Source organism: Osmia lignaria, chromosome 15 (assembly GCF_051020975.1).
Source record: "Osmia lignaria lignaria isolate PbOS001 chromosome 15, iyOsmLign1, whole genome shotgun sequence".
In the NCBI taxonomy this organism is placed as follows: Eukaryota; Metazoa; Arthropoda; class Insecta; order Hymenoptera; family Megachilidae; genus Osmia; species Osmia lignaria.
The window spans coordinates 7,960,102-7,978,278 of NC_135046.1; the positions used below are offsets into that span (position 1 = coordinate 7,960,102).

Genomic DNA, 18,177 nt, shown 5'->3' on the forward strand with positions numbered 1-18,177 from the left:
GAAGCTCTCGTATCAGCGTGCAAGATCCGTTTGACCTAGCACACACGCCGCCCATAGATCAAGCAGAACCCTTAGGACGAACCCCCGTGCCACGGGCTAACCATTAATTTACAACCCGCAGAGTAACCCCATGGTTCACCCCCTGCATACAGGATCCACGTCCCTTTGCGGCAGATATGAGCTACGACGTGCCGCTGAGGGATTCAGCCACCCTTGTTCCCCAACACTATAGCGCCGCGACGTTCCTCCCTCTCTCCTCCCTGTCCTCCTCGTTCACTCTTCCCGTCTGGACGACCCTTTAAGCGGCTTCTACCTGCCAGAGAAATTTCCCAGATCTCCTGGGAAGAAATTTAAATCTATCGGGGACACGTCCCGGTTAATACCGCGTAACGTGCTGCAGACGGGAAACACGCTTGTCCGAAAGTAATTGGACCATTTCCAGGGGTGAGCTTCTTACGCTCGTTTAACGTTTGATTATCCTGTACCGTCGAGATACTTGAATGCGATGAATGCGACGTTTAATAAAACATTTAGGAAACTAGATTTAAAGAAATTATAATTTCTCTACATTTGCCAAAATTGATCATTGAACCTTGAAAAATGCCGAAGAATAAAATTCACTTCCAACATTGCTCGATAACAACTTTCTATCAAATATTCAGGAAATTTCGATATTTCTTTTTTCTGTACACGTAAAAATTCCAACTTCTCAAGATGGTAACGTTCGAATCGAAGAAGATTTCCCAAAAGTGATCGCGAAACGTTCTCCAGATATCCGAAGCATGTTCACGACCGAGGTCCCTTTAGAAACGTCGAAGACTGGAATTTGTAATTGCCATTGGACTTCCGTTATCTGTGAGAACACAGAGAGGTTCGAGATCGAAGAAACGCGAAAGGAAAGAGGGTCCGCGTTTCGATTCTACGGGCTTTATATCCGCATAATAACCGAGTGTGAACAGGCACCGCTGTTGCTTTTGCTTTATAACTCCGGCTCAAGTAAGTTGTCCCGTGTTTCGTTTTGTCTCTTGCTCTCGCTCGTTCTCGCGGGAATGAAAGGAATGAATAATTAGAGAGAGAGAGAGAGAGCCAGGGCCGACGGTTGAAAGTTTCTGGCCAATTAATTAAACGGAGAAGAGCAAGGCAGCGGAGAGTAACCGACGCTAGAGCAAACGAGACAGGATAATTTAAAGAGTTACGCGACAATTTAACTGTGATTATCGCTGTACAATCCCTTTAACAACACGCCGTTATAGAAACGCGCCAATTAGCAGCGTAGTCTGGCGTTAATGAATTTCAGATACTGTGTAAGGTAATAGAGAATGCCGAGATAAACGTTCGAGGAAATAATTCACTGTTCGCCCGTCGCGATTCTAACGACTCCCAAGGATACTAATTATTCCCCTTGTTGCTCGATCATGAATTCCGTAATCTGATGTTACTCGCCTTCGTTTGACTATTTGTATAACTTAAGCTTTTTCTAAGCTAATTTCTGAATAAAATCAATCGCACGAAATTAATTCAGAGTATGAAATATTTCTTATCTCTCTCGGCTATAGTGCGATAAAAAACACTCTAATTGTAAGTGACAAAGGGAACGAACAGAGGATGACACGGTTTCCGCAATGACACAGCAACGCATAACGTGTCATCAAATCATGACAAACGGGATTCGCGTTCGCGATAGTCACCGTCTTACCCTTCTTATTCCCGTTTCAGTGTCAAGTAATATGTCAAAGTGTCCGGGACTTAATTCCCCAACAAGCGAAGCGTGATGACGGTTTTGGCGCGTCGAACATTCCTGGTAGTTGCATGTTTATACTGCGCTTTGATCACAAGCCATTCGAGGATACATCAAAAGGAAGACCGTCTGTTTCCTGCTTGTACGGCGTAAGCGTGAAGTACATTACGCTAAGTACGACATGACCAATGTAATGAATTACCAAGACAACGGTGTCGGTCTGGAACCCCTGATATTTGGAATGTCTGCTGCACAATAGGATAATGAGATGAATGAAGTTTAATATAATAAGTAGATAACTGCAATTTAACCCTTTCACTACGAGGGGCAATTATAATCGTTCGTTGCAATAAAAAAAATACGTGTTGTGATTCTTGGAATAATTTTTTAAATTTAAATTCACTAAGCAATAAAAGTGATTTTTCCAATTCAAGAAATATAAAAAAATAATGGAATTATCTGCATAATTATTATAGTGCAAATTATAATAGTTTACTATCGTACTCATAAAAACTTAAAGCAAGTTTCCTGAACTGTTGTTGAAACGTAACTGTGGCGAAGTGTATCGCGTGGTTGAAGGATTTCTCGAATGATATCCACTTTCGAAAAGCACTTTGCACTTCAAATTCAACCTATTCCCCTCGCTGCTGTTACACAACCACCTGTGCTGCCTCGACGCACCCTCGTCGTCGATCTCGCCCCTACTTTCGACCCTTGTCGTCGTGGCGTTCGTTGTCGTCCCCTCGTTTCCTCCACTTAAAAACCGGTAATTACTCTGATGCCAGTATTTAACGTTCGTATCGTCGTGTGGATTTTCTGTTTGCCAACGTTCAAACTATTGCTCGATTTCACCTTTTCTACCTCCGAAACACCTATTTTTGTTAGATCACTTCTAAGTCCATACAATCCGTGAAGCTGTTACAAGATTACCGAATAACACGATAACAGTTGTATCTGGAAACTTGAGTGGAACTTTGGGTAATTTGCATCGGTTGCTGAGACCCTATTAGGATGAAATTGGAGGAATTGTAGGGGGATCTGAATTAACAGAAAACAACTATCTCCTTGGGAATTTGAAGATCATTAAGGAAATGCAATCTACTGTAGTACATAAATTATTCAATTAAAACTATTGCAAACATGTTAAAATAATTAACATGCAGGGTATTCTAAATTTTTGGAGAAAATAACTAAAAGCCAGAAGAATGAAAAATTATATAATTTTGGTAAACTTAAACCAGAAAAGTATTTAGATCAACTTTTAACATCAGCAAACCAGTTCCAACACTAACAAATTTCTAATGTACTTTTAACATTTAAACAAAATGATTCAGAAATCAATTACAAGTGATATACCTTTCTAAAACAGATGTATCAATTTACAATCCATTCAAGTGATGTGTGTTGCATCTTTTCAGTAGAATCATCGGAAGAAACATTTCCCCCGCGCGAAATGAAAGGAAAAATTCCTATAGAACTAATATTTACGCGTGGATGATTCACAAGTTTCCTTGCTTCGTTCGATCATTCGAACAATATTTCCACCCCGGCAGAATGTTTCCATGCTAATTGAACAATCCGCGTGCAATTAAAAGGAACGCGGTGCGCAGTCCAATGCAAACTAAAAACGCAGTCGATGTCGGTGAAGAAATTTACAAAACATCTATCCTTCCGTTGCTTGAAATTCCTTTGTTATCAATGATTTCTAGGGAGTAAATGAAAAATAAGCTAAAACATTGCGATCAGCTGGACGAAATCGAGTTAGAAACATGGAGGGTGCGTTGTTTCGCAAGTCATGTCACGCGAGAGTCGTAATGAATACATTAGTAGGGTAATAAACGGTACAAAGGGATTATGGTTCCGAATAAAGTTGATAACTGCTCAGAATAAATGAAATGAAAACGCCTTCAAGCAATAATTAAATTTTTGTCAACAGCTGACGAATCATTTAACGATCCAAATTTTCGTATTAAAATTCAGGTTACATAAATGTTGGAAGTAAACCTTCGAAATTCTCGAAATCACTGAAATTTAATATTAGTATATCAAACGTCGGCTCAATGGAATTCGAAGTTGATTTTGCTGAAGTTAGAAAAGCAGGGAGAGAATCGCGTGAATGTTTGAGACTCTCGAGAGTCTCTCTGTAAAACGAACACGTTCCAGGTCTAAGGAGTCGCTGAGAAGCGTCGAGAGGGTAGCATTATTTATAGACGTGCCAATCTTCGTCCTGTCAATCATTCTCGCCATTCAGTATTAGCTGGTGTTCTCGTTCGCCTATGTCAAGAAACGAGGCAGAAATTCTCCGAAGTCACACGTGGCAGTGACGTCATCGGTATCCGTGAGAAGATTATTTTAGCTTCCTCGCTGAAAACGCGAGAAACAAGAGACTTCTGAAGATCGTCGATAAATCGGTGTTAGTTGGTGTGCTATTTAACATGCCCGAGGTTTGCGACCTTTCGACCATCTTGGATACCGATGCTTTTTACATCGATAAACTTCGCGGTTTTACCGACGACTGAATATCTTTACACTTTCCGTTTTGAACATCTTTATACGCTGGGCGTGTTCGAGCGTGTTGCACGCAATATTTCGTACTGAAACAGTCATGTCCAAAAGGCGCACGAATATTTGTCAACGCGAGCATGTACATGAACTTACAGTTATTTGTAACTTCTAGAATTAGAGAGGGTAAATTTTGAAGTTAGTTAAGAAATACTTATTCTATCTTTCGTTGCGGGTGAAATCCGAACCATCACTGGAGGCTAAGCAGCGCTAAGAAGGTGTGAGACGAAGGTCTTATTTGGTTGGGTGCTAATGACCCATGGCGACGAATTTCACAGGGAGACCACTTGAGTCCAGGCTGCCGAACAGATGACACCGATCCATAAAATGAAGTTATATATTCTACGAGATACATCAGTGTTTCCGCCGTTTATTTGTCGAAATCTTTGTCTTTCCTACACTTTGAAGATGAGACTATGAGGCTAATAATAAATTTGAAGATGTTAAAATATCTATGCTTACGTAAAGTTTATGATGGCATAGAGATATGTGTATCAATAGAAAATTTGGAAATATTTCATTCGAAGAAGAAATAAATTATTTAATATCCTTACATTGTATAGTTCTTATTTCTAACAAAACTTCCTCTGTTCTAAACACATCAAAGATTCACACTCCTTACCCCACATAATTTATTTAGAATATTACAACCCTATCCTGACTGTTCTACAAAATAACATAGTAAGCTACAAGCATCCCACGCACTACTCATAAACAAAGCTGACAGAAATACTTACTGTACTTTAGTATAGAGACTGCTCTTTCAATAACTTCAAAACTGAATGAAATACATGTGATACTTTTCCATGACAACCTTACAAGTGTACTAAACTGTAATACTACATTATGAACTCTGGTCCATAAATACAGAAATCTTATCACAAATTATTTTGTCTTCCCCTTTTCTGTAAATTCGACTCTACTTACAAGTATTGTTTCCTTTTTTTTTTTAATTATTCAATCAAATTTGAACCTAGTCGTGACTTATTCTCATTGCAAGGATCTTTCCTAAGTTGTCGCGCAATGCACTTATAGGCGTGCAACACGCGCAACGTATCCGAAGATAGTGGGGTCAGATGCGTTGGCCAAGAATAGACTTATCAGCCAGATAAATGTGACAACGAATGCGAGCTAGCTTTACCTGTACGACCCACGACGCGATCCAAAGCGCCCATTATTTCCTTTCGCTATCTACCGCAGATGCATCGCACTTACCAACTCGCCGCTCGCTGCACCGGATAGCCCGGTTGCATCTGTGCGCGAACGGATTTCGTGCCTGTTATCCCTTCCCGCATCTATCGCAGGACATTATCATAAACAGTCCGACCGACTCGAAAATAGGTTATCGGCTCGGCCTGGAAATTCGATTAGCAATTTCCCGGAGACGATATTCCTGCCTTGACGACCATTATTTGCTGAACACTGGATTCGTAAGCGCTTTCTTTCCGCTCTATAGATTCTTATTTAAAGTTTATACTGTTCGAGAAGAATCATTATTACGAGCATTGAATTGTTATATCTAATCGTGGAAGTTTTTAAGCTTTAAAATTAATTTGCAATCAAACTTTTAATTGCTTTAAGAAAGTGTCATCTGAGATAAAGTTCAATTACAGGTAATTTACAGATAACAAGGCTCTCATTTGTAGCAACACATTCAATTAGTCGATGCAGTTGACAACTGGTTTCTCAACTTTCCTAATATCTTCTTTTCGATCAACTTTGCAGCCATTAATCCATAAAACATCGCTGTCATTCGAGCCTTTATGACTCATTATCGCGATTAATGACGCGCGGATTCGGTGAGGTATTAAAACAACTCGCTATCGTCCGCGACGATTAGCATATTTAATAATCAGAAGTATCATTAAATATGCGCGGCTTGTACGATTGCAATCGAAAGGGAACACGAGCAGGCAAATGCAGAATTCTGTTTCGCTCCTAATAAGAGGTTTAGGAATTCGTAGTCGACGGTCAAATATTCCAGTTATTCAGAATCAGAAAGGAACGACGTGCCGTAAAACCACGATGAGATAATTGATCGTGAATACTCTCGCTTTGCTATTAAAACACTAAATGCTTCTAACATTGTTGTCATTACTTACCTTGATCGTCGCGTGGTGGGATCTTTCATGACCATGACTTCTGTGATGTCCCCATACTTGGTGAAGTACTCCCTGAGGCTCTCTGAAACAATACAACAATGTTCGTTAGTTTAGTTCCATTTCAATAAGTATCATAATCAGGCCCTAATAATTAAATTTAATTTATGTTTAAGTGTGCCACTTCAAAGTAGCGAATAAAAGGTAGATACATAATATTCATCAAAATGTTAAAAGAGAAAAGAATGCAAGAACAATGAACTTCTCAATGAGTTCTGCTTTGCAGATGATTTATTGCTGTTGGTTATCTTCGCGAAAAGGGGGTCCATTTTCGGAACGCAGCCCGGCCGAGTCACCAATTACATGGAACATAATGAAACTACCAGACCATTTCGTGAATCATATGATACGAGGAAAATTTACGAGTGCCCGTTTCCTGTCGGTTATCGGCAACACCACGCTCATTACCTCTAACCTAAAGAATAATTTTAGCAAATCAGTCGCTTGTGGAGAGTTTTCGTTGAACCACTACTGGTGTGCCATTGCCGGGGAACTGGATTTCAACAGTGAATAATCGCGAACCCCTTATCTGTTCCCCGTTCAGAATCGCGGACGTTCGCGAAACTGGCCAGACCTTTTGTGAATCAAAGTAGAAACGCCGAAGCACGCGAACGTAAATTCTTTATATGCTACGGAATGGACAACTAATTTCTGAGAATGGTAATTATTTCACCATTTTTTAGAACTTATTACATATGTAATAAGTTTATCCTTCATTTCTAAATTACTGTTAGAGACGATAGTTTCTCAATTTTTGATGCTGACGAAACATTTGCATTCACGCTGGGAAATATTGGACCGAATGCAATGTCGGGATTCGTTAATCCTAATTAGAATTATGAGATAACAATGTAAGTCGACGGCACCGAGCGTAATCCCTGCCATTTATGAACACGCTGCGTGCGTCCATGAGAGAGCTTTGGCTTAACTTAACACCGTAGAAAATTAATCGTGTCTGATAGGTTAAGCCGCGACCTGTAATTAAGAAATATCTCATATCGATTTTTGCTTGATACGAAATTTGTTCAATTCCTAACGCGGTGAAATTCGAGAATTTGTAGTGGAAATTCACGAGATATGTGAAAAATTTCATTCGAAAAGCGTACGAAGGGTGCAAATAATAACCTTGAACGAAAAAAGGGATGACGAATGGCGTGCAATTTTTTGATGTATGATGCGGAAAATCAACGCACAGGTTGCCGTTCTACATCATGTGTTATGTACAAAACATTCTCTGTTAAAAATGTACCAACATTTCCGTGTCATTCGTTCTCTCATGGATTACAGTCACTCGTGGAAGTATTCATAAATTTCATAAAAAGGTCATTTAGTAATAAATATATTAGAAGTTATATTAATATTTTGCAGGGCATCCTTTCACATGTGACATCACACGAACGTTTAACGACACGTGTAATAATTCTCAGAAAAATTTAATAAAATTCAGTAATTTATATCGTAATCAATTGTGAACATTGCCGAACACGTTCGCGCTATCCCTCGGAGGAGGCACCCTGTTGACCTCCTTTGTAGGTATATATCAAAAGGGTGAAGTCTGGCCGTAGGCCAACATGGACACGCTCCAAATATATATCTTACACCCTATCTAATTATACGCTATTTTATCCAGATCGTTGTGAAAAGCTCGTAATGCTCGGCAGTTACTTGCCTATTCGGTTGCGAACGGTCTTCGACTTCGATAAATTGCAGATACTCCATTGCGATATTCTAGTAGGAACAGTACCATGCATACATACGCGTTCAACTATTTTCCTTTGTTTATTTCGTTCGCGTTTAATGCTAAAAACAGGAGCAATCAGAAAAAGAAGAGTTTCACTTTATTTCTGCTCGAACGAAATCTTCAGGTTCGAACTCTCCTGTTTGAAACGGCGAGTTTGAAGCACTCTCCAAATTACAATCAAGAAGTAATGAAACTTCCTATTAAGTTAATGTTTTTACAGATATTCGAAGGAAAAAAAAATTACATTTCCAGCCGTTGCTTTCAGAAAGCACTCGAGTAGTCTGTAATGAATTATCGGGGGTATTTTATTAAATTTGATTGTTATGTACTAATGGGGAAAGGAAAGAGAAGGCGAAGGGTGGCAAAGTGGAGTGCTTATTGTTTATTCAATAGATGGCGTTAATCAATGAATTATTGGTGTTCCCAGGTCATTAGCCGCTGAACACAACCTGTTTGGTAACGAGCTGTTCGCATAAATTACATCATCCTACGGAATTAATTAGAGATACTTAATTAGTATTCTCGGAAAATTAAGATGGCTCTTCTTTGCCGGTAACTAACGACTGGTACCTAACGATGTTGAAGATATATTTAGAATATGCAATCAAATTGTTTCCTTCTTTCTTTTCGTACAAAATATTAAAACAATAAAATACAAAATTTCCTTAGAAGAATATTAAACACAGCTGAGTGTAAAAACATTAAAGCAACCCCTAGCGGAGAAGAATCCCAAGAAACAGAGGAAAAATGGATTTTCACTTTGTCATTTTTTCTCTGTGTTTCTTCTATCTACGATTTTATTTTGCATTTTTATCGAGTTCCACGACGAAAGACTGTTCGTTTTTCTAGACTATGAAAATGTCGTTAAACTCGAGAAGGTCAGGACGTTCAAGGATGCTCTTTTAATTTGTCTCGGATGCGGATTGATGGAAGCAATTACGTCGTTCCCGAGGAGACAATTTTAAAACGTTACCGTGACTCACGAAAATATACGAGCATTATTTCCTTAATTGTTCCCGGGTAGAACTTATTTTTCACGCGGGGATTCTCCATCGATGCACTCTTTCTTGTACCGTTCTATTCGACGCCATGAATCTAAAGGAAAAGCATCGTACTTCTTCTTCCACGAAGGTATTTTCATTATTACCGAAACAACAGTTCTTCTAATCGATCTTTGATGTTAACGAGTGTAGTTTTAAAAAAAAATTTTTACCTCGTAATTCATGCATTTAAATGTGAATAAATGAAAAACTTTAAATCCACATCTACTTCAAGATACAACAGATCAAACATCCCTTACACAACTTGTTACGATCATAAAAAATCATCTGCACACAGAAGCTCTTAACTCAATTCCATTCTCGAAACCCGGAACGTTTACGCGTTATTCAAGATAATCTCACGAGATCCCTATCCATTTAATCTCTGCTGCTCAGACAATTTTCAATTACAAACCTCTCCATCCACCGCGATCGCAATGCAACACAGTCGCCGAAGCTCATCATCCCACAAACCAGATCACCTCATCCTGGACTCGATCTTTAAACCGTTTAGCGATCGTCCGATCTCTTTCTCTCCTTCTGCACGCGGCACGGCGATCAGAGGATGAAAGAAAGCCACAGGTGTTCCCGACAAGCGACACGTTCGCTTAGCGATCGCATTCGCGTAGAAAACGATTTGCAATCGTTAATCTGGCGAGCATTAGCTACTCGTTCGGTACACTCGACGGGTATAAATAACCGAGGGAATTATTTTATCAACGGAGAAGAGGAGACGATAACGAGCAGCAAAAGGAAACGATGAAACACGTCGGAGAGAAACGAGCTAGAGGCTTTTCCGCTTGTACCGCGATTACCGAAGATAAAGTCAATCGCGTTACTTCGCGAAACACCTGACGCGCTCAACCATCGCCTGGGTTAGCCGGTGGATTCGTCAACATCTATCAGGCCTATCGTGTTTCCCGGCAATGAAATCCTTGAAATGGATGAAAGAGAGAGAGAGAGTAGCGCACGTCGAAATCGTAAATCCGCGAAGCGAGGCAACCGGCTGGACGAGCCAAATGGTACCAATTTACTTGAACGGCAGAATTATGCGAAAGGATGGACCACTTAAATATTTTAGGACTCCGTGACCCGTTAACTGTTCTCTATCGGGCTAATTTTATAAATAGACACGCGGTATCGAAAGACACTCGCGTTGTTAATTTCGCTAAGTTACTAAAGAATTTAAAACGCGTTTAGCAGCTCATAAACAGCAATGATCCGCTATTTATGAGAACTCGAATGTCGAGGGTTTCGATTCTATCCCGGTTACACTGTCACGAAAATACAGTCGCGTGTCGACCGATCGTTTCTCTTCCACCCCCTTTTTTTAATGCTTTTTATCCGCGATACGGAACGAATTACTTTGCCCAGAAAGTGCCTTTTCCGATCCGTGATTCTTCGCGTGCTCATAGTCCGGACGAAATAATTCAGCAAGCTCTCGGTTTTCGAGCGCTCCTCTTCGCGAGAATCACGGGCAAAGATTGCGCGCCGCGCTGAAATATTCAAATCCAGAGAGTTGCCGTGTCTCTGGCCGCGCTTCCCGCCAGCAATCCCACGGGAATACTACGTATCTGTCCCGAACGGATCCCCGAGGCGAGCGCGATGCCTTTGTTCCCCGTGAATTTTTCTCTTATTAAAAAGGTGTAATTTGACGAACAACGGGTCGGTTTAAGGAAATTACGTGGCACGGATTTAGATAAGAACGTTTTAATATTTCAACGGGAAAGACTGAAGGAGATGCCTAAATTTTCTTCATTGCAGTTACGAGTGCAAATGAACAGTTATAATTTTTCTTAAATTTTAGTATCTCCTTTTATTTAAGAAAAAATCATTTTTATATACTATCATACGTCATAAATGCATAAATATCTTCGGTTCAGTGATCGCAATTCTGATTATATTGAAAGGCTCTTGTAAAGTTTTATCGTATGATATTCGACTCCAATTGACTGTACACGACCCAATTCAGCCATCGCGTTTCACAAGATATATGCTCGTATTCCCGCGAATGTATTCCTCGTAAATCATCGATAACAATATTTCGCCGGAAAATTCACCTGTCGTAAGCGTATAACAAAGGGTCACGCATGATTCCCACTTTGCCGGTTATCAATCCTGAATCGAGCCAGGGAATACGTAAAACGGTGCTATCGCTTTCTCCATTCGTACACAATGGATATGTTGAAGAAAAGGGGTAGGTACTGGCGTTATTTCACGTCGCCTCCACACTCGGGCGCAGTTATCAATTCGAGAGTCTCCAAAAAGATTGCCCTGCAGAGGAAATTCGGAATTACCATCCAGCCCGAGGATGTTGGTTCACAATCTTTCCTTTCCTTTCGTTCCTTCTTTCCTTCCTTCCTTCCTTCCTTCCTTCCTTCCTTCCTTCCTACCACCTTCTTACCCTTCTATTTGCCCGTCCTCCTCTCGAAAGATCTTCCGTCTCGCATCATAGAGCTCGACTACGTGAAATCGAGTCCTCAGAACATATTGGTTGGTACTGTCGAGGAGCTGCAACCTCGGCTACCCGGGCGATAGTGAATAGAAGAAAAAGGGATGCCAGGGTGGTGGGTTTCATTTAAATGAGATCCAAGCTAGAGAAGTAACCAGGAGGGTAGCGAGGAGTGAAGAAGGGTTACACGAGAGGGCAATAGCATAGAGGCAGGCTAAGAAGGTAAGAAGACGGTGAAAAGAAGGGGATAAAAAAAAAAGAGATGGCAAGCGTTGGTCTTCTCGAGTGTTTTTCTATTCAGAGAGGACTCGCATAAAGTTCTATATACCGAGTTCTATCCCATTCTATAGCAAGAACGTGGATACCCTAAGAGAGTAGGGATAGGAGACGAAGAGAGAGGTGCGAGGGGTTGGTTTCTTCATTGAAACGAATGGCCTTATCCATTCCTCTCTCTCTCTCTTCCACCTTTTGTCAGTCCCCTTTCTCTCTCTATCATTCGCGATTTCCTCTCTCCCTTTCTTTCTTTCGTTCCTTTTGTCTCTCTGCTTCTTTTTCTCGTTTAGTCTTTCTCTTCGTAACTCTCGAACGCTTTCGGTTCTTTTCATACGATCTTTCTTTTCTTTCCCTCCGCTCGTTCTTCTCTCCTGGAGACCCGATATCTCCGCTAGGATTACTTATCCTTCGCCAAAGGACGCCTCAAGACTCAACCTAAAGCATCATTTGAATAAACGCGGAGTTACTGCGCCGCGTTAGGTCGACGCGCAGAACGGATAGATAGATAAATAGACGGATAGAGAAAGGGAAAGAGAGACGAGCGAGCGTGCAGCGAGTATATTAATGGCTCGAAATGTCCCCGGGCAAAAAGGGGATATTCTGCTCTGCGTTGCCCCGAGGAGAGCAGCCTCCTGCTGCTCTGGATAATCATTTCTTCGCGACGGATAGCGTGGTTCGTGATTGCGAATTAATCAATCGATCATCCGTTAAAAAATTGAATCATTTAATGGCGATTTACTAGGTAATAACCGGAAAGAAGAAACTTTCAACTGATAAAAACGCTCAAGTGGAAATCAAGTAGATTCAGCCGATTTAAGTGGAACGTATCGAGCGTCGAGAGGCAGGTAGAGGTAAATCACGATCTTCCGTGCTGACAGAGTTCAACAAACCCGGCCACCGGACGGACGGGCATGCTGGATTTCGTCGAGTTGTCCGAGGTGGACGACAGCAATTAGCCGACGACGCCTGCGTGTCGTGTACACCGTATAAACAAATAAACATCGCCTCGTTGGCCGGACTAGGAACGCAGCCAGTCACTTTACCACCATATCCGTTCACCTCCGGCTATATTCCTCGAGATGGCCAGCAGACGGCGAAGAAAGGGAGTCAGGGGCGAGGTGGGTCGACCAGAAACAGTTTCGCGTTGCTCTCGTTCGCGTGCCGGTCTATTTCGGCGGATACACGTAGCATCCCAAAAAGACCATGCTACGTACACCAGCCGGATTTTACGCCGGACCATTAACGTCGTTGTGGGTATAAACTTAGGACAATCCAGCATTGACCGCGTCACCACGAAATGAAGATCGTGAAATTTGCCTTTACTGATTCCACGATAATTACTGAATGGGTTTAATGGGACTCTGCGTAATCAGACACAAATGTTTCACGTGAACTCTATTATGTATGTAGGAACTATTAAATAATAATTAGTAACTGTCTATATTTCTGGTCTTTCTTTTTATCTTTTAAATAATACTGACAACTTTTATATTAATTCATGAATTCTAAAATATTACGTACTTTAATTCCTTGCATAAGACACTATCAACTTCCTATCTCGCTATATCTGCTAGAAATTTAAACCATCGTTACCATCCCTAAAAATTCAGCGATCCGTACGAAATCTGGCAAAAGAAGGAGGGTCTGTGGCGAGGGCAGCTCGTTGCCAGTGAATGGATGGAATTTAAAATAAAAAGAAGATCGCTAATATCGGTAATGGTAGAAAATTGCGAGCAGCCGGCCACCGCAAAAAGATAAAAGCATTCGCGTGTGCTTTATGCTCCGTGGGCTTTGGTGAACCACCGGGAAGACACATTAGTTAGTCATTTTCCTCGAGGGCCGATCTGCATAGCGAACGGGGAGGAGGGTCAGGGGGCGAACAGGGTTGCTTGATTTCGTAGGAGAATATAGGCTGGAACGTAGTAACGTAGGAGGGATGACAGAACCTGGAGCTTACCTGGCCACGAGCCAACCCCACTCCCAGACCCTCGTGATAGTGCATAGTCGGTGCATAGTGAGAGTGCATAGTCGGTGCACAGTGGGAACCCGGTATCTGCCCCTCCACTAGGCCGCATGGGTGCCCGCAATGCAGCTATGGCCCACCATCCTAATGATGGCAACCACGCAGGTACAAATCTACCCACACCCCCTTTCGCGCCCTCTCGTTCCGTCTCTGCCCTACCGTTCCTTCGCCAACCAGCGAGTCCCTCTGTTCGCGCGATTTTCTGCTGACACTTTGCCCCGATACCGCTCTTTGGCACCGCGACACTTCCGCTTTCGCTCATCGAACCCCCGCTCCTCTCTCGGCTAACTCTTTTTGCCTCGTCCACAGCTTTCGTACGGTATACCTCTCTTTCCAAACCGCTCTCCAACCGTTCGTTCATCTATTTGTCTGCTCGATTCCGCCATTCGTGTCTGTTTCGTGGTTAACCCACTTTCGACCCATTTTACCCCCTTCTAAACGGACGACGAATGTCGATTTCGTGCGATTTTTTATCAAATCTTTTAAGTACGATACCGACAAAACGAGACAAAAGTTACGTTTCTACAAAATAAAATGCAATATATTCTACAGGTAGAAAATAAGATAAACCACACGCATTCATTATTACAAAACGACGTTCTTGTACGAGGTTATAAACTTGATGTGTATAGTACGGAAGTTATTACTCTACGAAGTTCGTGTAAATTTTACAGAGTTTCTTCACGTTAGCGAAGAATTTCTTCACCTCTTCGAGTGAAGTTACTTTTGTATCGTAAAACTTTTGTTTTATAGTTTCCCACATATAAAAACCGAGAAGTGTAAGATCTAAATGATGAGCTTGAAGACGAAAACAATGATTCCCAACGTCTGCTCTTAACATTTACTCATAACTTTGTAACGAAACATTTATAGCCGACATTTTATTACACTCTGTCAGACCAGAACCCCTTTTATTTTTGAAATATTTCTTGAAAAATGCATTTCAATTAAAATACTTGGTAAGAAAATTCAGCAAAGACTCGATCGCTTAGAAATATAATTATTTAGTTGCAACAGGTGAACGAGACTTCCGAATTTGAATCGTTCCCCTGCAACCTGATCTACACGTTTCCTCTTCAAAGCGTATCTCATTTTACGAACAGGAGGAAACGACCGGAGGATATTTCAGTGGTGCATAAAATTGATAGGAAGGGTACGAAACCCAAGAAGACTGCCGGAATCTCTCGTATTCTCGTGTATCCAATCAGTGAACGCATCTGATTCAAGGCAGCTTATCCGTTTAAATTCAGTTTCCCTTATCGCAGATTTCCGTCCCCGAATCAGATCGTGCGAGCACCGCTGACCAAGGTTAATCCTATTCGTAATGAGACGGCTAAGTATCCGGTCAATTTCACGGGTCGGGAAAACCGTCAGCGAGGAAAAGAGGAGTCAAGCGGTACGGAAAGCGGCAAGACGAAAGGAGAAAGAAGAAAGATTTCGCTCTTGTTACTCCTGGGGACATCTTTAATTCATCGAATACGGATTGCAGGCTGAATCCTTGATGAGCTTTATTCCACATCCGTGCGCTCGAACTATTGGATCCGATGAGAGATTCTCATACGATAATGCTCCTCGCTAAGCCACTCTGTTCCACGTCTCACTTATACGCTCTCTCTTCTCCTTTCTCTTTCTCCTCTTTCTTGCACCGCCACCTGTCACGACCACCAACTTAAGAAGCTCCTAGCCGAGCTTTTTCGACTTCTTCGATCCTCCGCTTCTTCTCTTTTCAGTCCGACGATCGTCCGCTTTCCGTCCAAGCGCCAGCGTTTCGCTCCAATCTCGGACCCTCAATCCTTTCTCGTTTTCTCGCGGGAAATCGCGCGGAAAACTAGCCAGTAAAGATCCTCTGCTGCGCGTTTCCATCGGACGCTGCCCGTCCGTCTCGACCCGCTCGTACATCCTTCCTTTGCTGGACACTATTAAGGGACGGTCTACCTTCGGACGGAAATTCCAACACGCTTTATCTTTCATTCGTTGAATAATAATATTTTCTGGCAAAGTCAGCGGGATATTGGCGTTTAGAGATTAAAATCCTTGGACATTGAAAAAGAATCTAGGACGGTATGAATGAAATTCAGTTAATGATGCGAAATGGTAAACCGAGGAATTGAAACATAAAATTTTTAAATAAATTATCAAGGGAAATTTTGGAAAATTTGCAACATCGAAAGCTGTCATTGACGAAATTGTTTATCGCGTTGTTTTCTCTGTCCAAGCACGCGTTCGGGAAAAATTTTATAGAGACTCGCAATTTAACTCTTTCGCGTGGTCGGCCACGAATTAAAATCATAGCAATACGAGCGTTCATCGATCGAATTCATCGACCGACAAAAGCACGACAAAGAACGATTCTTCCCTCGACCGTGCAATATTTTCCAATTTATTTGATTCAACGACGAACCGTGTAACCCAGGCCAAAAGAATAAACGAATTATTACAAAACAATGCAATCGCTGTCCGACTCGGTGAATCGGTGACTTCGAAAACGGGACTACCGTGAATCAACCGGGCAAGCACAATGAAATGCTGGCAACACAGAGGAAAGCTACGGCATATTATATCGCGACACGCATTAAATGCTTCATCGTCGACAAATCCCGTTTCGCTTTCAAAATGCTCGTCTACGCTCGAAAGCGCGCCGTTACAACCCGAGTGAAGAACAAAGCAAACGAGCCACGATGAAATTCGTTAGACCAAACGGCGGATGGTTGATCCGACGGTCAAAAGTATATGCGTATTCGTGCCACTGGTCGTCTATAAATTCGTTGTTCGTTCGTTTAATCGTCGGTCAATGGGATGAAACAGAAACAAAAATGTACGCGTGGCCGCTTACGATTTACATCCGTTTCTATAAATCCACGAACGTTTGTTTTAAGCGCGGTCTGTAAATTAAAATACAGATATAACGGTTTTATTACTGTATTAATCTTTGCAGCGGTAATGACCATCGTTAATATGCCAACGATTAAAAAACCTAATTAATGATCAATGAAATTCTATCTTATAATTATTGATATTAACCCATTCTTATTCGCTATGAACTAAAGGTTACGGAATCGAAGGAATAAGCGATTTCTAGTAAAATACATTGAAGTAGATCGTCGGGAATAAGCAAGAGCGGTGAAATAGGAAAGAGGGACATCCGCAGGATATCTTGGTGGCTTCGATATTACACTCGTCCTGTCCGTGAAATATCCGACTCGGAGCGTAAAGCGTTTTTCGATTTTCAACGTCGTGAATGAACCGAATGGACTCTAACCCTGGGAAAAGTCGACGAGAGATTCGAGAGCTGCCCGTTTCGATACTCGACTGTCTCGGTTAAATTCTCGAGAAATCGACGATGGTTCACGCTACGATCGTACTGATTCGTTTTCTCCCCTTGCGATCTAGCGGTTTCATTTTCAACGGGACGATACAATATTAGCCCCGTAACTGACTTCGAAATGGTGGTATAGAGGGTTGGTTAGACGACACGGTGGACGGAAAAGCGATCGAGGGGAAGAGGGTGAAGAAAAAAGGGGCGCATACGGTGTGGCGCGACGGCAGCGATTGCAAAGAAAGTCTCCGGCGCCAAGGCCGGCTTAATAATTCAAATCTCTCAGTACTCGAAAAATTGAATTTAATAATTCAATCCAATAGGAAAGCCCGGACCGTTACGAGCCGCGGAAACCACTCGACCGGCAGAACTCGATCAAAAATGCAATATCCAGCTCGATTTCTTAATCCGATTTCACTGGCGCGCCCTTCGTTTTTATTTGCGTTTCAACTCATTCTGGCCTTTTCTCTCGTTTCAACTGCCACCCATCCGTTACCCTGTTAAATTATCCTCTCCCCGATAAACGCGTGTATAATTACAAAAGCTGTAACGATTAACAGAAGTGATATGAAAGTTTTAGAAATTAAGCGATTAATTTTCATTTTAAACACTTTTTCCGTATAAAAATATTAAGACAGCCTCTATAACGGGATAAATATTCGATTTTACGTTCCATTAGTCATTAATGGAGGATGCAGACATTCGTACCGATACGCTCGAATTAAAGCAACGTTTTGACGTCACCGATACATTGAATTCAACGAGACCGAACGGTCGGGGTTAACGGAGGTTAACTTGAACGTCTATGCACGGGTTCAACTCGACTCGTCTCTTTTTTTCTCATTCTTCAATCAGTACGGTATATCTGTTCAA

General features: G+C 41.7%; 1 protein-coding gene across 5 annotated transcripts in view; it reads right to left on the minus strand.

Annotated features, from left to right (window-relative positions):
• Rbp6 (RNA-binding protein 6) overlaps positions 1-18,177 on the minus strand; it is a 620,601-nt gene that overhangs the window by 354,562 nt on the left and 247,862 nt on the right. For all 5 annotated transcript variants that reach the window (XM_034315147.2, XM_076692564.1, XM_034315148.2 and 2 more), the window contains one exon: positions 6,403-6,484. In XM_034315147.2, coding sequence (XP_034171038.1) covers positions 6,403-6,484 — 82 coding nt within the window. Of the gene's footprint in view, positions 1-6,402; positions 6,485-18,177 lie in introns of those variants that run through there.